This window comes from Leucopleurus acutus, assembly GCF_964270905.1.
Source record: "Leucopleurus acutus genome assembly, chromosome: 1".
NCBI classification, from domain to species: Eukaryota; Metazoa; Chordata; class Mammalia; order Artiodactyla; family Delphinidae; genus Leucopleurus; species Leucopleurus acutus.
The window spans coordinates 189,471,283-189,495,723 of NC_139142.1; the positions used below are offsets into that span (position 1 = coordinate 189,471,283).

The 24,441-nt window shown below is 36.6% G+C and overlaps 1 protein-coding gene across 4 annotated transcripts in view; it reads right to left on the minus strand.

Annotated features, from left to right (window-relative positions):
• The window catches only part of NEBL (nebulette), a gene marked incomplete at its 5' end in the record, with an annotated part of 331,363 nt that overhangs the window by 49,809 nt on the left and 257,113 nt on the right, over positions 1 to 24,441 (minus strand). Inside the window, 7 exons of one of the 4 annotated variants that reach the window (XM_082854895.1) lie at positions 2,781 to 2,891; positions 5,310 to 5,417; positions 7,424 to 7,528; positions 11,914 to 12,015; positions 13,648 to 13,761; positions 22,412 to 22,513; positions 23,668 to 23,769. The exons of 2 other annotated variants lie outside the window; for them this stretch is intronic. In XM_082854895.1, coding sequence (XP_082711021.1) covers positions 2,781 to 2,891; positions 5,310 to 5,417; positions 7,424 to 7,528; positions 11,914 to 12,015; positions 13,648 to 13,761; positions 22,412 to 22,513; positions 23,668 to 23,769 — 744 coding nt within the window. The remainder of the gene's footprint in view (positions 1 to 2,780; positions 2,892 to 5,309; positions 5,418 to 7,423; positions 7,529 to 11,913; positions 12,016 to 13,647; positions 13,762 to 22,411; positions 22,514 to 23,667; positions 23,770 to 24,441) is intronic. One more of the 4 variants, XM_082854896.1, reaches the window with a different exon arrangement.

The following is a 24,441-nucleotide window of genomic DNA, read 5'->3' on the forward strand; positions in this document are numbered from 1 at the left end:
TCGGCTATACGTATACATATGTTCCCATATCTCTTCCCTCTTGCGTCTCCCTCCCTCCCACCCACCCTATCCCACCCCTCCAGGCGGTCACAAAGCACCGAGCCGATATCCCTGTGCCATGCGGCTGCTTCCCACTAGCTATCTGCCTTACTATATATTGTTTTACATGTTTTCCAGAGACCACAGAAAGAAAATATTTCTAGAAAGGAATGAACCAGATTTCGGAGCATTCATGCTCTATATTTCCTACAGATACTTCATTTTCTTTTTTAATCATGCTTGAGTGGCTTCCAATATTATCAGTCTTTTTTCTTTCATCCTTTCCTCTCATATATTTTGGTACCATATTGGTGCCGTATTTTAAAAAGACCTCTTCCCTTTAAATGGTGAGAAAGATCTTAGGAATGCATGTTTCTTACTAATTATTTGAAGTATTTCTTTGAAAGCTGTCTATAAAATATGAATCATCAGAAGAACATAATTGGAAAAGAATGAAAAACTACAAAATCAAAAGGACTGATATGGCCAAAATTTTTTTAAAGTTTCCGTTTTATTCAAAGATTTGTAAAACCAAATAATTTCCTACAGACTGATAATATATAGTCTGAATTTTGCCCATTTAAATATATGTTAAGTAGATCCAAATGTCTTTACTAATCCTTACATATAACATGGGTTTTTTTGTGTGTGCTCATGAATTTCTTGTCTTCTTACTAATTGAATTATGAAAACAATATATATCTTAATCCAATTCAACTAAGCTGCCTTTATGACTAACTTGTCAGATGAAAGATGAGACTTCCTTTAATGATAAGAAATCATGTTCGAGTTAATTCTAGGATTCATTTGATGTTATTTTCTCTTTGTCCAGTTTAATTAAATTAGCCAGTACTCTGCTTAACTAATAGCCTACAAGACATGGTAATGACCTGCATGTAATTTTGGAAAGAGCTCTGGAGTCAAATGACCTGGATGAAAGTCAGAGTTCTTTCACTCATTAGGTCATGTGAACTTCAAGAGAACTTTAAGTAACTGAGCCTTGATTTCCACAGAACAAAATGAAAATACAAGTACTTGTCCTACCAGTGTCAAGGACAATTGAGGAAATCAAATGAAATGAAGTATAAAATGATACTTTGAATACTTTAAATGGCAACAGAAATGCAAAGCCCATAAAGTAAAGAATGAGAAGACAATTTAAAGCCAAATGCTCACACTTTCAAAGGGAAGTCACAATTTCATTAAGTTACTGAGTCTCTTTCTAAAATTAGACATCACTATAACTTAATCAAAAGATTTTTAATCATTGTCTCTAGGCTTTTTTCCTACACTGATGCATACATTCTAGATCAATAAGTCTAAAATAAGATTCACTCAAAAAAGATAAATAAAAGAGACTGGCGATGGCGTGTATATTAAAGTCATCTTTTTTTTTTGGCCACACCATGCAGGATCTTAGCTCCCTGACTAGGGATAGAACCCAGGCCGCCTGCAATGGAAGCATGGAGTCCTAACCATTGGATCACCAGGGAATTCTTAAGTCATTTATGATTCTCAAAATAGATCTCACATTGTCATTTGTATGTAAATAAGAAAAAGATTCCCCTTTAAAAACTTCATATAAATAGTGCATATTTTTTAAATGGAAGACAATAATAGCAGGGAGCTGCCACATGATCACCCTTCAACTTCAAAAGCTTTTATAGGATCTAGAAGTGAGAAGAGGTAGGGTAGCAAGGACTCTCGTCCATAACTTATATGCCTATTTCAGCCCGGCAACTATACAACAGTGAATCACATTAAATTTCTAAAAGCAGTTAAATGGTAAAGGCCAGTTGGCATTTGCTTATTAAAAAAGTTCATGATGATTCATGTCTGTGTAGGTAATTATACTCCAATTTATTTCACTGGCTTAAGACATTTCTTTCAGGAATAGTTTCTTCAGTTCAAAATTCCGGATGAAATGGAGTTCTCTAACGCTTTCTCTTAATGTAAAGAGAATCTGTTTAAACAGGGAACTGAAAGAGCTCCAGGTTACTTAGCAACCATTTTTTAAAAAAAAGAAACAAAACAAAACTTTTAAACTGTGAACATGCTATTTTTAATTGTTAGATTTGAGGGCCTTAATATTCAACAAATGTAATACACTGTGAGCCAAAATGTACCACTAAGTTTGGGGTTTGGGAGGAAGCCCTGCTGAGTATAAAATGAAAAATGGACAAGCATTCCTAGGTTCTAGGTGCTAAACATTATTTTTCCCTACTTAGAACAAAAACCACTTATAAATGTACCATTTATCCGGACTGTCACAATAAGCACCTCATTTCTGATATCAGATGTCATGAGAATGCTGCAGTGCAGGGGAGGAACAGGAAACAATGGTTCTAATACATGTTTTTACAATAACTAGATTTGAGAGAATCAAGCTAGCCTCATCCATATTGAAAATAGTTTTTTGAAAAACTAACTGCTATAAAGATGTAAAACTACTTATAGAGCTTCTAAGCTACAACCCAAACACAAAATCAAACTATTTTTCAAGTTTTTCCAGGAAATCTGGGTAATTTCTTCCCTCATCTTTAAACGGAAATGTTAACACTTACCTGTTTTTAATGAAAATGGAAAACTCTATTAGTAAAGCTCAAAGTGAGGGAAAGAGTAATGGATGAATAACTCAAACACTGAATTAGAGAATTAGTAGAGAATTGTTTAGTACCTATTTCCTGGGTTTTTTCTTTAAATGTCTTTTGTAGAATCGTATAGCAATAGTAGGATCGTACCTCCTTCAGAAGGCTGGTGATGTACTTTACGTGTAAAAACTCTGGAGTCTTGTCTAAATCCATCGATGACCTTCCTTTAATCTCCTTCTCAAAATCCTCTCTGTAAACTTTCTGTTAGATAAGACCACATGATTTTAAATTTAGAAAATATTAGTGACTGTTGAAAAGATAATAGAACAAGGGTTCCCGGAACAAAATTGATGTTTTTCATATATAATTCTACCACCTCTGAATATTTTATTTACAGGAAAATAACTCCAAATTTATCATAAATTTTAGAATTCTACCAAACAAAAGCAGGCTCTTCAAGTACACCGGCTCCCTCTAGGAAAGCATTCTGAGAGGGGCTACTTAACATCTCAGACTGTTACTGTTTGACATCAGCCCGTTTCAGGAGGAGAACCAATACCACCGGCTATTTGACTGGATCCCCTGATTGGTCCACCCAAAAGACAGTGGATCCACCCACTGGAAGAAAATCTAGAGGCATGGAAATCCACTCAAACCAAAGGAGAATGAACGTTTATGTCCTCATCATCCCTCTTAAACGTTAGTCTTACGTGAATTGAAGGAAGACCATTTCTGGAAATTCCCTGGTGGTTCAGTGGTTAACACTTGGCACTTTCACTGCCGAGGGCTGGGGGGGGAGGGGGGCAGTTGGTGGGGGGGTCAATCCTTGATCCGGGAACTAAGACCCCGCAAGCAAGCCACGTGGCACAGCCAAGGAAAAAAAGACCATTTCTAAAATGTAACGGAGGCTGGAGGAGATTTTCCTTTAATAATTTTGGCATTGAGAATATTTCTCTACCATCTACGGAGCTGACATGAATCAAGTTACACTGTGAGGAGAATCTTATCTGGAACCTGATAAACTGTTCTTTGGGTAACAGTTCACGACCAGAAATGAAAGGAGATTGCGGAGGACCTAAACCCATATCCCCATCTGCCTGTTTGACATTGCCACCCTCTGGTTATTAGGCTCTAAATTCTACATTTGAGCTAGACGTTTGAACATCAGTGGAAACCCAGGATGCATGACTGTAAAAACAGTCTCCCTAAATAACACAAATACGCGTCCATGTGAAATACGTATCAGACAAACAAGGGTCCAGAGTCTACCAGCTCAATATTTCACTCAAATTGCAACACGAAGATCATACAAATAAATAAATTTTGCATGAATTTATTCCTATTGATACAAAATGAAAAGCTATTTCCAGGATCATTATGTACGTATTACAGGGATAGGTAACTGTGCACAGAAATTCTCCAAACTGTGAGGGAGGATAAGAGAATACACTGTCCCCTCCCCTACATTTGAGTTACACATGGCCATTTACCATTTAACAAACAATCCAGGAACAGCCATGAGAAATAGATGTTCTATAAAAACTAACAGAGCTAATTAAGAAGAAAACACACTGAATTAAAGGAACTACAGACACACCAAAGAACAGTGATGAGAAGTGGTCCTCTTCATGTGGAACTAACTGAGATCATAATTATAAAGCTGAATCTAGGGCATTTTGAGGCCAAAAATGACTCTAAAAAATGAAATACAAATATATGTACATTTATTTATTTTTCACTTCAAAAGGCCCTTCTCTCAAAAAAAAATTATTTGACAGAAGTAACTCACTAAGGAAGATTGACGATGACTTGAACTCGCCAGTATATGACTAGAAAATAGGAAAAAACACTGAAGTATGCTTTCTGTAGGAGAGCTCTGTTTGTGGAACAGAAGACAAAGAACTTTTCAAAGCCAGATTTAGAGATTTCTTCTAGAAAACACACTGGCTAAACCTACATCTGGCTTAGAAGAAAGTGAGAGAAGCTTAGTTATGGGCTGTAACAAAAACATGAGTGGCTTCTCCTGAGTTCATACTTAGCTTTACCTGTGGGAGCTCTTAAAGAAGATGGTCAAGCTTATCCCTTAGGAATAAGAACCATCTCTTGTATCTACTTCACTGGTTCTGCATTTAAAGACATCTTTCACATCCAACTTTGTCTAAGATTTTTAGATATACTATTTTTCTAGTATAAAATGTATCTGCCAATTTATACAGAATAAATTATAGAGTATAAATCTTTAGAGTATAAATGTGGTTCAAAGATATTTTCCATTGGAAGATTTCTTTCTCCTCAAGCCCTGATGAGCAGAAACATAATTGCTGAGCCTAAAACTCTAATAGCCAATGGCTATAATTTAAGGGAAAACATGTCTCAGCCTCTGCAAAGGATAATTCTCCCCTAGTGACAATACCAGAAATCAGAATAGCAAAAATTGAAAGCCAATATTAATGAAAGACCCACACAGTCCACAACGTAAGTTAATTCCACAGCATATAATAAATGTATAACTACAGTTAAACATTAAAGCTGATTTACACCTAATGTCAGAAACAGCCAACCACTGCAGTGTACTTTCTTCCAGACCCACTAAACATTCTGAACCACTCTACTGGTTCCTTTCAATGATAAAACATCAAATTTGCATTAAACAGTTGATGACAAAACAAAGGGACCCACCTCACTCTGCATCTTCTGAGCCTCCTTTGAAGCTTGATATGATGGCGTCTCAACAAATTCAAGCATCGATTTCCCCTTATTTTTCTCATACTCTTCTTTGTACTTAACCTTCATTGAAAAACAGTATAAAAGGCACATAAAGCTCACAAGCCCTTACACAAATAGAGCAAAGTCAAATAAATATATGTGCAAAACCAATCACCCTATCTTCTAAAATCACACTATTCTGGCCACTTAGGTTGATGACTGGGTTCTCTGTGGTTAATGATATACAATGAAAGTAAACAGGTAATATATGAAAAACCTTAAGGGGTAAAAATGATTTAGAACTAAATAATGTAGTTCTAGGACTTTTATAAGTATTTAGACAGCTGGGATATATAGATATGTATCATATACGTGGGGTTACATATGTATACACACGTTATACACACAGGTATAGGTACATATATAGAAAGACAAAGAGACAGAGAGGCTGAGACAGAGAAAAACGGAGAGAGAAAAGAGAGAGAGAGAGAGAGAGAGAGAGAGAGAGAGAGAGATCCCCGTGATAACTTTGAATGCCTAGCAGTAAATCATGAACAAGAAGAAAAACATAGGGCTTCCCTGGTGGCGCAGTGGTTGAGAGTCCGCCTGCCGATGCAGGGGACACGGGTTCATGCCCCAGTCCGGGAAGATCCCACATGCCGCGCAGCGGCTGGGCCCGTGAGCCATGGCCGCTGAGCCTGCATGTCCGGAGCCTGCACTCCGCAACGGGAGAGGCTCACGTACCGCAAAAAAAAAAAAAAAAAAAAAAGAAGAAGAAAAACATAGCTGTGATTCTCTCTTTCTGACAAAGGAAAGACAGTGTTCTTTGGGACTGTTGAATTTTTCCGTAGACACTGAGTGAAATACACACACAGAGCTTTTATGTGACTTCTTTCAGTTTCACTAAGCATTATTTAATAATATCATAACACGAATTATTTATTTCAGTTACAACCAATTTCAGTTACAAACCAATAAATTTCGGTTTATAAAACGATCGATATTTTCTATCTCCTAAAAACAAAAACTAGAATTATATTCTGTAAGCTGTCAGAGTGGCCGGCTTTTTTAGCAATATACCTTTTTAAATTAAATTCACAGAAAAGTTCTGATCATGATTCATTTCATTCAGAAATGTATTTTCATTAAAATCCTTAGGTATAATAATTACTTATGAAATTGGTTCTTAAGTTGATTATAATAATAATTTTAATGGTAATTAAATCCAAAAGAACCTTTTCAAAACTTAGAACTTTGTGGTGGCAGGAAATATAACAAATTTTTAAATTCCTATTTTTAGGAATACTTTTGTTTTAGAGAAGTATAATAGAATGATCGATGAGAGTGTGTGAAGTACAGTAACACATTATGGTAGGATAAAATTTTGTGGGGAAAACGAAGTAGAAGTAAGAACACAAGAGAAAAACACATACATTTCCAAACCTTAAAGGAGAGCTGGTTTGTGTATTTTTTAAATAAATGAAGGTGGATATCACATCATTATGGAATTTATGTTCCATGGGATACATTTAAAAGCGTGATGTAAAATTTTATCTTAATAGATGCTGGAAATAACATCTTTTGCAACCATTGAAATTCAGAACCAAAGAAAAGTTATCAACTTTAAAGTGTTCAAGAAAAAAGATATTTTTAAAGATTTCTTTCAGAGAGTACATAGAATTTCATAGTCGAAAGAAACATTAATGTAGAATACACTGGTAAGATAGTTTTTCCTTTTTAATACACTTATAATTGAACTGAGAAATTATAATGAACTTTGTGCCTGGAAAATTACTTCTGCAGCTCCAAATGACAAACCAGTACACTATAAAATTGAAATTATGAGATATGATCATCATTTAATTAATTAACTCATATATTATAAGTTTTAACTTGTGTATAGTAACTATAATATTATGAAATGCCTGCATATGAAACATGGTTCAAGCTTCCCCAGCCCAATAAATATAGAGAGCGTAGTGTTTGAGATTTTTTTCACGACGCACATTCCTTCCAGCAGCTGCACATTCTCGGTCCAGGTGCCCGGCAGTGACTGTTACAGGGTCTGGGTTGGGGAGGTCTCATACCTGACTCTGGATCATGGCATTGCCTTTATGGTGCAGGTGTTCCACAGCGTCCGTGTCAAAATGATACATGCCTTTGTTTTCCTCAAAAAGCTTTCTATACTCTCGCTAAAATAGAGAACATGAAAATAAAGTCAGAATAAAAGAGGCTGATGAGAGCAACTAATACTTAGGAATGCAAACTGAAAAATGCAAGCCAGCAAGAACTGCAAAGCTACCACCAGGCTCCCATGGCTGGTTGTACAGATTTCTGACCCTGCGCTAAACCGACAACACAAGATAGACCAGCTCTAGGTGGTCAATGTGAACAGCATCTAAAACACTGAAGGGAAGCAGAGGACAACTGGCTGTAAACACAATGTAAAAGAGATTTGCGACACTGAGGAGTGACAACAGAAAACCCATGACTTGTGTGAACAGGCAAAGTGGGCAAAATAAAGGCAACTTGTCCTGCCCTTATTCTAGAACAGAAATGTATTTAATTTCATCTACAAGAAGAGAAGGAAAGAAAAGAAGAAAGAACATAGGAACGGAAAGCTGGAGTCAGGAAAGAAAAATAAGTTGTATACAACGGTTCAGCCCTGAGAAAGATTGGGGTTCATAAGGAAAATTAGAGGGTGAGAAATAATTCAACTAATTTTCCTAAAAGGAGAGGGTAGGAAGTGCCTGGAAGAGAAACTGAGGAATCTGGGTATGGTTGGTTGCATTTTTAAGGTGAAGAAACTGGATTTAGACATACAGACAAAAAGGTAAATTTGGGGCTTCCCTGGTGGCGCAGTGGTTAAGAATCTGCCTGCCAATGCAGGGAACACGGGTTCGAGCCCTGGTCTGGGAAGATCCCACATGCGGCGAAGCAACTAAGCCCATGCACCACAACTACTGAGCCTGCGCTCTAGAGCCCATGAGCCACAACTACCGAAACCGGCGCACCTAGAGCCCGTGCTCCACAACGGGAGAAGCCACCGCAATGAGAAGCCTGCGCATCGCAGTGAAGAGTGACCCCCGCTCGCCGCAACTAGAGAAAGCCTGTGCACAACAACGAAGACCCAATGCAGCCAAAAATAAATATATTTATTTAAAAAAAAAAGGTGAATTTGGAAGAGACCAGAATGGATAAGGATGCCACATTTGGCAAGTGTAGGACTCTAAATACAACAGGCAGCAATAAGACAAAAATTGCTTCCTGATTTTTATCACTGGAGATTGGACACTTAGTTATTTTGCCTATTTGGAAGAGACTTTTAGAGGTAAATAGTAACTCTCAAAGACTTTTAGAGGTAAATGGCAACTCTCAAAGACTCACGTCTACAGAGACTTAAGCTAAAGTTTGTTGCTCCTAAGACAATGAAGATTTCAGTGAAGGTGGCAGAGTGGAGGGCGAGGTAAGCAGCATTTGAAAGGGAGCGGGAAAGAGCTAGGACATTTGGGTCTTAGGAGATGCTCCGTGATCTGAGAGTGAAGCAGGAAGAAGGCCCAGTGCCAGGGATGGGAAGGATGGAAGGTCCAAGTGGCCTACACATGAAAACTGCTTTCCCTGGGGACGCAGCAGTGGTCCCCAGAGGCATTTTCAGCCAATTAGGGAACTAAGACATGTGTCTTCCCAAACTCTAAGCAGAATACATTAGGGAGGATAGCACCCCCAGGAAGCTCATGAAAATGTTCACATGGTACATCTTGACGCAAGAGAACAATCTCTAAATAAATTTTGGCTTCTCTACTAATTTTTTTAAAAAAAGATAATTTCAAAGAATAACAGTATACTTAGAGATGTTATAATTTGATTACAAGTTATTTTATAATATATATTTATAAAATAGTTATGAACTGAATGTAGCAAGCTAGGATACATTCCATTACTAAGTTAAAATCCAGAACTAATAAAGTCTGGGATAACGGGTATATACTGAGAAAAGGTCAAAAACTACTGTCCCTAACTCAATGATCTATTGTAGTTACAGAGAATTTCAGAAACTCCTATTTTAAAACCAAAACAAAACCACCCTATTTGAACTAAGATCTGTAAAAGGTTACCAATACTTGTTTTTTCTTATATAATAGTCTCTGTTGCCTCCTAGTGGGAATTATACAGAGTCACACAATATATATATTTTTAATTTATGCAGTTATAAAAGAAACTGAAAGCTAATAGAGCTCTATTTTCCAAAGGAAAATGTTCTCTCAAAAATTTAATCAGTATGGATGTAAAAACTCATAAGGCACTAATTTTACTCTACACACTACAATTTTTAAAATTATGATTTATATCAAAGACATTCAGAGGTCTTTAAAAAAACAGCCATTCATAACAAACTGACAACTAATTCTGGCAGAATGTCTGTTTAAGCATTCCCTTACTCAATCTTTTATTAAAATTAAGTTGCCTTTATAAATCAACAAAATCCCAATTCTCTTCACATTAAAATTTAAAAGAAGGCAATTCTGATGTACAATAAATTCGAGCCAGTGTAACATCGTGCAACTTTAATAAGTAGAAACTTCAGAGTAACACCTTTTTTGGCTCAAACTTTCTCTTCCATGAAGTAACTGTTCAGTCACAATTCTATGACTGAACGGGAAAAAAATCTATAATCCAGGCAAAAGCAACCTGAATGAAGGTTTAAACTTTATAAGTGGTATATAAAACAAGTGGAATATACAAATTTGGTGGGTTTTCTCTGTTGAAGAGAAAATAGAAACAATTACTATTATTGCTTTTCACCACTATTATAAAATAAAGGTCAATTTTTTTTTTTTTTTTTTTTTGCGATACACGGGCCTCTCACTGTTGTGGAGCACAGGCTCTGGACGCACAGGCTCAGCAGCCATGGCTCACGGGCCCAGCCGCTCCGCGGCATGTGGGATCTTCCCGGACTGGGGCACGAACCCGTGTCCCCTGCATCGGCAGGCGGACTCTCAACCACTGCACCACCATGGAAGCCCAAGGTCAATATTTTTAAAAAGAAATATTGCCTATGAGTGGCATGTCTTTTTTCTAGCTACTAAATTTTTGAATTACCACCATGATATTTTTGTTGGCTTATTTACACATGAAACCTTGTGTCCTAAGGAAATTTAACCCAAATAGGGATGAGAAAGAGTCCCAGGTCAAATGCTACTGCAATGATCAAACTGGATGAGCAAAGACTAAACATAAAGAAAGCAGAGGCTCAGAGCACAGAAACATATTGATTTTTAGAAGCATACCTATGAGTCGTGGCAGAAAATGTATAACTGAAACAGAGCCACTCAAGGAACAGAGGCATGTGTGCAGAGGAGCAGGGGATAAGCATTGAAATGGCAGGACAGCATGAATTAAGCGTCTAGGGACTGAGTCTAATTCTGTGCCTGACAGTCTCCCAACCTTCATCCCTGGCTCAACAGACAGGAAAGAATAATGGACTGCTTCTCCTCCAGAGACCAGTGATAATTAATTAATTAATTAATCTCCGTGAATACAAATTATTTACACGCAGATTACATTTCAAGAAGAAAAGAGGATTACAAAGTAATGAACAGAAGTTTCAATACATCAAAGCCAAGTGTAGACATTTTTAACCTGAACTGAAGCTGTTATCTCATTATTTAATGGTTTGGGAACCAGGTTTTGACTACAGATTTTTCTCATGCATGACCATGGGTACATCTCTTGAAGATGACTGTTTTCGCTTTTTCACATTCTTTGCCAACATATCAATACTTTTCCATCAAATCTGTGCCTGATCCAAAGCAGATATATGATAAATTTGGATAATTTTTGAGTAATTATTAAAATAGGCATAGAAATAACTTGAGGTCAACTTAGAGTTCATCATCACCGTGGGCCATTCTGAGATGTAGGAAATACAGGCACAGGTGAGCCAGGGTCATCAGGACTGAGAGCCAGTGAAGTCAGGGTTCAGACGCACTGCGTGCTGGAAACAGCATGTAGGAGCTGAGCTCTGAGGGAATGGACCACTTGGCAGTGGACACAGATATTTTCATCAGGACATGAGGAAATCACCCTCTCCTCCTAGTTGCGCTGAAGAAAACATCGAAACCTTCATAAGAGTAAAAGTATAGCATCAACACAAACACCCTTGATATTTATTTTTAGAGAAGATATAATTTAGACTAAGATAACTTTTATGCTACCTACTGAATACCAGACACTCTGCTCTGGCCTGTACAAAATAAAAGATCCCTGACTTCCAAGTGGCTTCAATCTACTACACAGAAAGAAAGGGGAAGGAGAAAGACAGAAAGGACGCTCGTACAAACACTCGGAAGGGTAGCTGTTCAACAAGAAAGTTTGTATTCAAGAGATATTAAAGAGCTAGCTTTGTAAAGCGACAGCCTGGGTGGGAATTTAAGCAAGACACTACTACTCATTAAGTGAGTTACTGAGGGAGGAGTGAAGGCCGGGCTCGCCTAAGGAAGCAGGTGCGCTCATGAGCACTGCAGACACATCGGCTCCAGAGACACACACCTACAGTTGTCAACAAACGACCACTTACTCCGCTGAGCATTTTGCTGGTTTTCAAAGCGTGGTTTAAAAACAAGTTTGGGAGATCTGAAACTGGATCATGCATATTTTGAATGTCTTTCTTGTACTTCACCTATGAAAATAACATGGAACAAAATACCATCTAGGAGAAGAAAATATTACGCTTTTGCATTATGGCCATTATTATTTTAAACACAACAAAGTATTATTTAACGGGAAATTGACAAATGAATTTACAAGGAGCCACTAGATGGTGCTCATTTACTACGGAATGAATAAAAGAAAACTACAGGGACTTGAAAATATTTTGGTAACTCCTTTTGTTTACTTGGTCAGAAAGGGTGATGTTAACAGAATCAAGTAACTTTAACAGAAATTCTGCTTGCAAAAAATGAAGAAAATAGAAACTTTACTCTTCAGAAATTACCACCATCTTTCTATTATATTTTGTGTCTATTTTAGAGCTTCTGGTGGTTTTCATCCTATTACTATATAGAATGTTTCTTTTCTCTTTAACCAGTTGCTTTGGAAACATAATAATATTAGTAATAATAATAATAAAATGTTAATAATAGAAAACATCAAGCACTTACTGTGTAAGTAAGTAAACAAGTAAAAACTTTTCTGTTTAAACACTTTATATGTATTAAGTAATCTCCACAATCCTAGTAGGTAAATACTTTAAATATCCCCATTTTACAGATGAGGAAACTGAGGCACAAAGATGAAAGCATAATATTAAGTGGTGGAGCAAGATTCAAATCCAGGCAATTGATTCTAAACCTTGAGCTTTCAGTACTGTGCTCTAGGTTCCTTTAAGTATATCCCAATTCTATTTGCTTTACGTTTGTACACACACAAAAATAATCAAATAAGAAAAATAAATCATTATGATATTCCCAAAGGTCCTAAAAGACAGAAGCACCTAATTCAATTGCTGGTAACAAAAGCTGGGTAATGAACACAAATTACAGTACCTTCTAAACATTAATGAAAATAAAATATACCAAGTCCCAAGGATACGACAGGAGTTGAAAGGTTTAAATGCTCTAACAAAGCAACAGTTCAACAATAGTCAAACTTAACATTTAAAAAGGTACCCTATACATCATTCAATTATAGCAAAGTAATTGATTTCTTTCCATGTTTCTTTTTTCATATTCTTCCTAATTCTCATAAAAAATTAAGACATCTTTTCTTATAAATTGAAACTTTATTTTTAAAGACATGAAATGAAAACAAAACTTACGAAGAGGTATTTCACAGAATTTACATAAGGGATAAGAAAGAAATTGTAAGCCATCTCAAGTACAATTTCTGGAAAGTTCCTTATGAGAAACTACTATGCACCAGGTATACTTTACAATATGCACAATTTCATGCATAATTACATGAGTGAACTATTGTCATAATCACTAATTTATGATACTACACACTACTTTTCTGAAAAACTATATAATCTATTTCTATTCTTGATCGGCTATAATAGTTTTATTAGCAATATTGTTCCTACTTATTAATTAGTTAGTAATCAGTAACCATTGATAGTAAATTACAATATGAAATTTTTCTCAGAAAAGCTTCAAGAAAATATGCTTCAGCTTTTTCTAAAATTATTTGGAAATGACATGATCTTGATTAAGTATCACAAGTACCACACAGCCAAGTCCGACAAAACAAGAATCAAAATATACTGAAAATAATCTTCTGTGAATTACAAGTCAGGAGGCAGAAAGTAACTTACATTACTCGCCAGGGCAGTGGCCAGCTGACTTTGCCTAAAAGAAGCACTTTCAAGAGGATTGTAATGATGTTTCTTATCCTTCATTTCATTATCAAATTTTTCTTTGTATTTAACCTTCCATAAGAGAAACAAAAAGGATAAATTAAATAGCACATTTACCTTTAAGCTTTCAAAGTAACATGTTTGATTTTTAATTAGATCAGATAAAAGCTACCTTAAAAATGTATGATAGCAAAAGTTTAAATTCCTGGTATTTCCTCCCACACTCCCCCACCCCCGTATAAAGCTTAATTAGGCATAAAGGGTTTTTTTTAATTAAAAAACACCTCTACTTGAACATGGATCATAAATGCAATTAGGCATGAACTCAAATCCTATTAACAAGAATTATATACTAAAATCTGGGGATTTTTAAATGTCAGTTTCCACTTCTGCATTCCTAACATTTATGATCAGTTAGAAATCAAGACCACAAATGTCTTAACATCTACCACATTTAGAAAATGGGTCCTAAATCTCAGAATTTGAATATTAATTTTCCTAAGAGAATTATTCCAAATGCAGGATATAGCTCATACCATGGCTTTTCTCATCATTTCCCATTTGTTCAAAACCTCATTGTTAGGGATTACATTTTCTGAAACATCCTGGGTCTATTTAATGTCATTTTTCATTTCTCTGCTTTAACTCCACAATTGTATTCAGTGGCAGAACCATCTCCAATCTTCACTGTGGATTTTTTTTTTTAAGTAATCTTAAGGCAACCAAAAGAAGGATTATCAACTTATCGTGTAGAACTATATTTTTCTCCATGAATAGAGAAATATGTGAATGTATGTTATGATAATTAATTAGAATATATATACAAATTCTTTACAAAAATAAAACAAAAATAGCTAGTCTCATTTCACATCCGCTTTTATTCCTGTAGGCAGGAAAGGATGCACAAATCTTAAAAGCAAAAGTAAGCTCTTTTGTCTTCTTGTAATATTCTTTATTATATAATGATTCTTACACTATTTTGTTTTCTTACAACATTCAGAATGCACCTGTATTCTACATCCTAAGCTCTGCCTTGCAGAAACCTTTACAAAAAAGCAGTTTGGGAATGGCTCATGTTACCTCTTTTAATCTAGTGTGTATTGGGGGATGGTCTCCCTCAGGGACACATGCCGCGTACCTACGAGTGGGAGCTTGTGAAAACCCTGGTGGGAACACATTTGGAAAATATGTCAAGATGGTTCACAGGGAACATCTTCTGTTGCAGTTCCATTTGCTAATAATAACTTCTGATACTCAGTTTACCTTATAAATCCAAGCAAAATGTCATTCATTCTAATTAACAGGCAAGGTCTCCCTAAAACAAGAAAAACTTTGATTTTTGAAAATTATTTTATCTTGAAATCAGGGCCAACATCACCAATGGAATAAATTTAGACCTACTTTCCATAGTAGCTGGTACCAAAGCCAAGATTCTCCCTACCTGGTCCTCCCCTAAACACACAATGCCACTCCTCAGCACTCCTCTGCTGTGGCATTTTTCACAGTATTCTTAGCTGTGTTTTTGTCTCTTCTAGGTTTTAGTGCCTGAAAGGTATTCACTTAATGATGATAGTAGATTCTCTGAACTGACTTCCCCTAGAATGGCACTCCTGATTCAGCCAGATTCACCAACACTTTCCACCTACTGAGGAAAACATGCTGCCTGATGCCACAGGGCCGTGAACACTCTCAGCCCATAGCTGTTTCCATCTAATCAACTGATTCTGCTATGTAACACGGGCTTGCATCATTTCCTGTCAGTTATTCACAGTTCCCAACCTCAGGCACCATGAGTATCTTAGTTATGTATTAGCTAAAAGGCAAAACTTGAGCACAGAAAGCCCACCATACTGTCTTTGTACCCACCCCTGGGGTTCCCAGCACAATTACACTAAGCCCAGAGGCAACATGGAAGGAAGTGTTACTTGGAAATTAACCTGACACATTCTCATCTGTTAGATAACCTGGCAGCATTTACTCTTTCCAAGTAAATGCATAATTTCTGAAAAACAATAATCAATCTACACTGTAATGATTCCTTCCTTCCTCTTTTCATTAAACATTGAGCCTGCACTGGGTTCCTACTATGAGTTAGGATGAGTTCCTACCTGAGGTTGGGAATGCTGATATGACCCTCTCCACATGGAGAGACACACTCCATCAGGCTTGGAGTCAGTAATCTCTTCCAAAAGCAAACCTGATCAAGTCACATACGTGCTTAAACTCACTTCTTATTGGGCTTAGCATGAAGACCAGGATCCCAGACATGGCTACAAGGTTCAGTGGGACCTGGCATTCCCAGCTCTCCAATCTCCCCTTTAATTTCTGTCCTCTGGCCATCCTCGTGTGCTGAAGTTCCTTGAACATGCAGCATGTGCCCCTCTCTGGCCTTCCGTATGCTGTCCCCTCTGCGTCAGATTAATTTCCAAGTAACACCCCCCTCCGTGTTGTGTCTGCTCCTAGTGTAACTGTGCTGAGAACTACAGGGGGTACAAAGGCAGTCTGATGGGCTCTCCGTGCTCAAGGATGATATGACCTATTTTTGCCATTTAGCTAATACATAACTAAGACACTCACGATGTCTGAGGTTGAAGAATATGAATAATTGAAAGAAAACTTGATGGAAGCCAGCACTGCTCAGCTGGATTAACTGATTAGATTTAAATACTTCAATACAAACAGAACCCTGCATTTTTTCACCTGACGTTTTACAAGACACACTTTTAGTAATACTAACCTATTATTGAAGGTGAGTTTTCCCTGGAAATGTAAGGTTAGACTATTTTCTAAGTTTTGGACATATCTGAATTATTATCTGTGTATGTCTGCTCTCCCATTAGACAGTGAGCAAGAGATAGATTTTTATTCATTTTTGTATCCCTAGTGCCTGACACACTAGTGCTTTGAATGGATTTGGCACTTAATATATGTTTATTAAAGAAACATATAAATTAAAGAGAAAATGATAAGCAATCAACTCTCTATTAGGACTCAGAATGAGTCATACCCTGAGGGAGGTGTTGGAACTATATATAATACTTCTCTAATTTCCCAAGTCTGTTCCCCCAACACACACCCTCCACAGTCATTGATAAATTGGTTTGAACAACATCCTATTAGGAAGAAAAAAATGCAAAAGGAAATGAAAAACAATAGATATAAAAATAACATATTACATCTGTATCATACTTTATAGTTCCTGCCAGACTTTCACTCATTCATTCAAGAATTATTTATCTAACGCATACTCTACATCACTTATTATGCTGAAGAGTTCTATACTGAAGAGATTTGGGAATCAGGCGGTAACTGTCTTCAAACATTTGCAAAAACAGAAAAATAGCATTTGTTCTAGTACAAAAGGTAAAGCTAGTATTGATGGGTAGGAGCTGTAGCCAACGAGATTTCTGCTGGTTATAAGGAAAATGTTCTATCAGCTGAGCCGCCCACCAGTGGGACAGCTTTCCAGTTCTGTTTTCCCCTTCTGCTTTCCTGCTTCAAATCACTGCTTCCTACCTCCTCCCAATGTTCACCTGAAAAATTTCTACACATCTTGCATCTGCCCAAATGTAACTTCTTTCTGAAAGCCCTCTCTGACCCTCTAAACTATAATATTTACTGCTGATATATTTTTGAAGCACCCCAAATTTACCTGGTCACTCATCACACATTGCTGTAATTACCTGCAAAACTGTCTCTGGTGTTGGTCTTCCCCATTAGACTCTGAGCTTGGTGAAGGCATGGGCTATATCTGTTCTGTTCACCCTTGAAAATCTAACCCCAAGCATAGTGTCTGGCATGTAATATCTGGTTCAGCAACTGTTTTGTTTGAATGAATAAGTGGATGGATTACACTGAGAAGGGATTCTTTCATTGAAAAGCAGGACCAGGTAACTTTCATGGTGTCTCCAAATTTTGCAATAGCCTTGTAATAGATCTTTATGAGAACTTTATTCTGAAAGATTTCTACCACCGTTATGCATTGGGCTACACACCCTAAAATTTGAATTTTAAAATGCTGTCTAACCTTTCCAGGTTATTTCTGTAGCATGAGATTAATTATTTAAAGTATATCTGTCATTCATGTACTTCTAATGAGTTTAATAATAAGTGAAGTGTTGCGAAATTTATCTTATTTTAACCTTCAGAACTCCGTGTGATCTGATTTAAAAGATACCTAAAGAACAAAAATGCAAGAATTTCCCTCATTAATTAACCAGAAAGTAAAATAACTGAATTACATAAAAAGTATATTTACCAGACACTGATACCAACTGTTTCTTATCTTGCTGTAAGGTTTGCACATAAATGAACTAAGAAAATAGCCAAGTAGTTTGGTTCACTCACTGGTTCACTCACTAACTTCACATACACACCGAACATTCTATCCTACTTTCAACCCACAGTTCACACATCTGAGTGTCCACCTGCTCACGCACACTCGCTTCTGCTAAGGGATCAGGGTAATGCTTTCCTTTCATTATAATGGGTGACTCAGCCATGGAACAAAGTATCTTCCTTCCAGTTTTAAGACCATTTGAGACAAGAGGAAATAGGTGTTGGGTGACTTTGCTATGGTTTTAAGGCACAGTGTTACCCCTTACACCTAAATCAATCACTGGAAACAAATGAAAAGTTATACCTGTGACTGATTTTATTCACATTATGAATATCATATCTAAAAGTTAATGACTACCAACTTTTAAAAAAATATAGGTTAGGTATATGGGCTGAAACTCCTAAAAGTTTTATAAAGAATTTTAACAGACTTAGCAGAACTTTCAGAGGTACACACTACAGAAAAACACTAGAACTGTTCAACCGCAATGATGGAACTTAAGCTAGTTCCTCATAACCGCATCTGAACAGGGCTGTGTTTCAACAGTCAAAGCCTGACTTCCGATCTCCGTAGTTCAAGCTTTCAGCACAAGGAGTGCTGGGCTTGGTGACATCACCTGTGGCTCGGTTTCACAAAGTGCCAGAAAAGCAGGCAAAAAGCAGACCCTGCACGAAAGCTTTTCATCATATTAAGAGAAACACATGCCGGGAAAGAAGTGGAAGATTGGATAAGTGCACTTGATTATCAGGGAAAGTGAAAAGTAAACAACAACACAATGCCACACATCCACGGGCATCAATGCCCTCCAATTTTGGATGAAACTGAACTAAAAGCTGTTGAGGAAGAGAGTAAGAACGGATTTTTATGTAGAATTCATCATAAAATCCATGTGTTTGAGTCTGAATTTTACCCAAAATATACTCTGCCCTTATTTTCATAATAAAATAATACCTTACTGACTTTGAACCAAATGTGAATGATCTAGAGAAATTTGTTTAATCAGTCTCTATGTAATGCTTGAAAGCCTAATCTGTGCCATGAACGCCATTAAACCCTGTCCCCACAGAGCCTGCTGAGTGGTAGTGAATAGATGTTTAAAACACACACATATACATTTATATGACTAATATACATTGTGTTAAGAACTATAAAGAAAAACAGAATAAAGGGGAACAGAGCAATATAATTTAAATCAGCAAGTCAAAGACGTGACATTTAAGCCAAAAGTTGGGTGGAAGGGGGTTGGAAGGGAGAGTGCTTGCCCAGAAGGGAGAATGGGAGATTCTCCAAACCAGTTAATACCCCTTTACAAGTTAAGGACAATACTTACTATTAAATTTTAACATCAATCTGATTAGTAATTTTAGGTTTAAAACCCTCTCTTACCAATACATCAAATGCAATTTTAGAAGAAACACTAATTACTATAAATACAAAATTTTCTTTGATATTACAAAACTAAAGGAATTCCATTCATCACATAGACAAATTCCAATTCATAAATTAAGATGATCTGTGAATATGAAAACAAAATAACCAACTCTTAGAAGAACTTTCTTAAGATGATGACTTCAATAATTACTGCCCTAATATCTGAGATACTTATAAATACACCCATCTCTTTATCCTAGCACATGAGATTTCACTTTCACTTTTTACTGATTTTCTTTTAATTACTTGACCATAATTTTATGTGCCTCCTAGACTTTACAACTATGGGAGCAAAGCTATTGTACAAGTTAACATAGGAAGAGTTTTGTTTCCATTACTTTTTCCGGGTTCAATCCCACAGAGCTCAATTTCCAGGTAAAATGGGAGAATTGTGCCCTCTCGCTTTCTCTTTCTGTCTATTCATCAGGGGTGTCTTATCTCTCCACACCATGGGCACTGCCCCGTCATCGCCTTCCCTCTCACAATCCGGGTGCTCTCTTACTCTTTCTGTTCTGCATCTTGCATCCTGCCCCTAGCTTCCCAGCTTACTGCATTCCTAAATTATTTCCCTTCTACGTATCTACTTGCCTTCGTGGGCTCCTATATTCACAATCTCATTAGCTTAGGAGCAAGAGAATACATGATCTCCAAAGTTGTCAATAAAAATAAGGAATTACACTTTCTGCCTTTATTTCTAGTCAATGCACCTGAAAATACAAATGAACATACCAAGTTCATTCCAGAAGTCCTATATATTCATCTGCCCAGTTTTTCCCTTTTCTAATGGGTTTGTACGCTGTGAGATCAGCAAAAATGTCATAAAAAAACAAAGATGACAGATATAATGTAACTTGCAAATTACAATCTGCTTAGGCATCTGATAATTCAGTTATTAAATGATTTGAGATTTTTTTTTTTTTTAAGTCTGCCTAAGAACCCAGGTAGGATCAAATGGTAGGATTTTTGGTGACTGCATTTGAAATGTGAAAATAAAAACTCAAATACTAAAATTTTCTTCTAAGGACTCTCAAATAAGATTGTAAAGGAATGAATTTAAGACCAGAATCTAAGGGCCAGTCAACTATTTCTGCTTCATTTTGTGCATGAATTCATGTAAAAAATGCAGAGTAGAAAACTATTCTGAATAGCTACAGTAAAATTATTCCTGGGAAACAATGCAGTGTTTCTATGGGCCAGGCAGTGTTTTAAGCTGCTCCCGGTAATTCATTTAATCCTAACAACAACCCTAAGAAGCAGTATTGCTGCCATGCCATTTTACGGGCCAGGAAACTGCAGATGGAGAAATTAAGCCATCTGTCCAAAGTCACTCAGTGAGCCAGCGGCAGGACCAGGAACTCAGGGTCCAGGTCCACAGCCCATTTTCTTAATTACTCAGCCAAATTGTACTGCTTTTATAGAACCTGCCGCTTCTCCTACACAACCGATAGGAACTCTTTGCCCCCAGAAAAGGCTGAAATTGTAAGAAGTCAGAAAATCTAAAGCGATACCGCAAGAGTTGCCAGGTCTGTGCCAATATTCCCTGCTCTTCAATTGAGTGTTATTTGGGCTGAGAAGAGCCTGGAGTCACGGCCCTTCTCAGGCCCTCCAAAGCTAAGAACATAGTAGGTCTTCTCATTTTTTCAGACAGTATTTTATGTTCTTCAGTTCGATTTTACAGTTTTCCTCTTTTACATCTCTCCATTTTGAAGTATAATCGAATTAAGACTTTTGCAAGCTGAGGAATGGACATTTTCAAAGTTGAAAACACTACACATGCATAAAAATTACTGTTTGTTATCATTGACTTTGCAAATGTTACCTTTTTCCATTACAAGAGTTGTAAATTTTTATATAGTCAAGCATGTCTAACTATTATTTTATAGCTTCTGGTTCTCCAGTTTTAAGAACTCTGTTATCCCTATGTGGTATATATAGTCTCTTGGATTTTCTTCTAAGGTTTAAAATATTTTTTTGGTTTACATTCACATCTTTAATCCATCTGGAATTCATTTTGTAGATGGTTTAAGATTCAGGTCCAATTTTATTTTTACCCAGATGGATGGCCAGTTATGTCAGCACCGTTTATTAACTAATACAACTTTTTCCCACTGACTTGAACCAACACTTTTATCATATATTAAATTCTTATACACATTGGAACCTATTTCAGGATTCCCTAGTCTATCCTACTGATTATTTTATCTCTTACTATATCAATCCCATATTGATTTAATTTCAGTGGTTTTATACTATGTTATGGTAACTCACAACTTAAGTTCTCCTTCACTGGTCTTCACTTTCATACTTTTAAAGGCTATTCTCAGGCATTTCCTTTCCATTCAAACTCTAAGATCATTTACCCATACTTCAAAAAAACTGTTGGATTCTAATTGAAATTGCATGACATTTATATATTAATTTTGGGAAAACTGAAATTTTTATCTATTGAGACGTTCTGCCAAAGATATGGCATGTCTTTACACTTCTCCAGATCCTTTTTATGATTTCAATGTTCTCTTCATTTACATTACCTCTTTTTTACTTTGTGATTAAAACATTTAAAAATTGAGAAAATTGCTATTTTTCTTACTAAGTTAAAAGTTCTGTGGATGCGTGTAGAGATAGAAATTTAATTATTCTTCTAATCTAATTGATATGACTCTTGCTAAATTCTAGAAATCCTAGGAAATGTGACAACATGGCTGAACTCATACAAAAAGGTTAGAATTTGAGCCAGGAGAAAAGAAAACTTAGTTTTATGCTTAAAATTGGACTTATTTTATCCCTTACTGAAATTTACAATTATTGTAATCCTATCTGACATGGTTACAGAAACATTATCTTTATGTGTTCTTGCAATTAAAGACATTACCTAAAGTAAAATATCTTCCAGTGCTGCTAGAAACAAAATCTCTGAATAAAATCATTGTGGAATCATCACTAGACTCTTACTTGACTAGAAAGTTTAGAAGCTTCCACAGCATGTTCAAAATCTGGTCTTCCAATTACAGCGGGCTCTTTATTCATTACTCCTTGCCCTTTCTTGTATTCAGCCTAAAATGAATAAATAAGAGAATGTTGAATATTTCTACTTTCCAATGAAAAATTACATTGATAATAGCCAAAATAAAATTGACCCTCAGTCCATAAAAAATGATCCTTACAACTCATCAAATACTAAAATGCTGACTAAGAAGAAACTGATTTTATAAAAACAACTTTTTGTAGTAAAATAATTACTAAGTTTGAGTCCATGAATCCAGTCATCACCATCACTGTGTTTATTTTATCCAGGAGAAATTTCTAGATAATTGAGACCCTGCATTCTGCAAACAGATGTCTTCCGGCTTTGTTTAGTCTTAGGAACTGATCTAACACTGTTTGGTTAACATGCAGTTGAATTTAGCAAATAATTATTGATTTTTTAAGGTGAGTATAGCCTATGTTACTCAAATATTTGGTTCAAGTTAAGTAATCATTTTTAATCAGTATGTAAGGTATGTTTAAGTAAAATGGTATTAACCAAGAAGGATGATTAGGGAAGATAAAAACAAGCATGATGGGCTTCCCTGGTGGCGCAGTGGTTGAGAGTCCGCCTGCCGATGCAGGGGACACGGGTTCGTGCCCCGGTCCGGGAAGATCCCACATGCCGCGGAGCGGCTGGGCCCGTGAGCCATGGCCGCTGAGCCTGTGCGTCCGGAGCCTGTGCTCCACAATGGGAGAGGCCACAGCAGTGAGAGGCTCGTGTACAGCAAAAAAAAAAAAGAAAAAAGAAAAAAACAGCCATGATGTATAGGAAATGTGCATTGGTAAATGCTGACCAAAGAGAACCTGCACAATTAACAGCAACAAGATGGAAACAAGACCAAGTGAAGTTCTTTGGGACACGGTGAGAGATACTATGGGACCAGACGAATGACAAACTTGATTCTCAGGCTCAGACATTTGAATGTTATCTTATGTCTGAATAGTACTTATTTTTTTTAAAGCATGACAACAGAGCCATGGTCAAGTCAAGTCTGATCAGTTTCTGCACATATCCAAATAATTTACATAGTGAAAGGGATAATTCAGATGAAAAAATTGAGATGTCATTAATTCAGATTGATTAATTTCACTAACTAAATTAACCATCCAACAACCAAAGCCACTTTGTCTCCTGCAAAAATGAGAAATCAATTCTGCTCAAGATAAGAAAGAGAGATTACATTGCTTATGATCTTGGAGATCTGTGTCGCCATCTTGATGTCTGGTCTGTCAAGCTCCGCACTATACACGTGGGTGTCCTGCACATCTTTCCTATAAAAAATCTGATCAAAGAGACAGTTTTGATTGAAAAAGAGAAAACAGAAGTGAGTAGTTTCATAGAGCTGCTAGCCTTAATGTCCATAACACAATTTATCCTTGCCATAATCTTCTAAGAAAGCCACTGACCTTAAGTTTTTTTTTTTAATTTTTATGTGCAACATTTATTTGGATAACTATATTCTCTTTTTACTATGCCAATGCCTCACTAACATTATTGCATATGAACTGAATTTATACAACATAAAAACTATAATCCCAAGACCTTGGCACAGAATCAATCTTATAAGATTTTACATATACCATCCTTATAAGCATGTCATTCTGTGTAAGTATAGGTGTGCATATCCACATACAGAATATCCTCACCAAGGGCGTTAACTTGTCTACCACACAGTCTTGACCCCTAGGGGATACAGGATAAGCTCCAGCACACGAATATGGAAAATCATTTCCTGGGGTGAGGGTATGTGAAACTCTGCAACTCTCCAGCTTTTTCACCCTCCCAACCACACCTTTATCTTCCTTTTCTGATTGGACTCTTCAAATGCCCCTTATCTGGGAGGCCTAGTGATGGGTACTGATAGTTTTATTCTAGCAAATATCGCTGCAATGACTTGATCCTCCAACAATACAAGGATCCACATTAAGGAATATTCATCCTCTGAATACACATT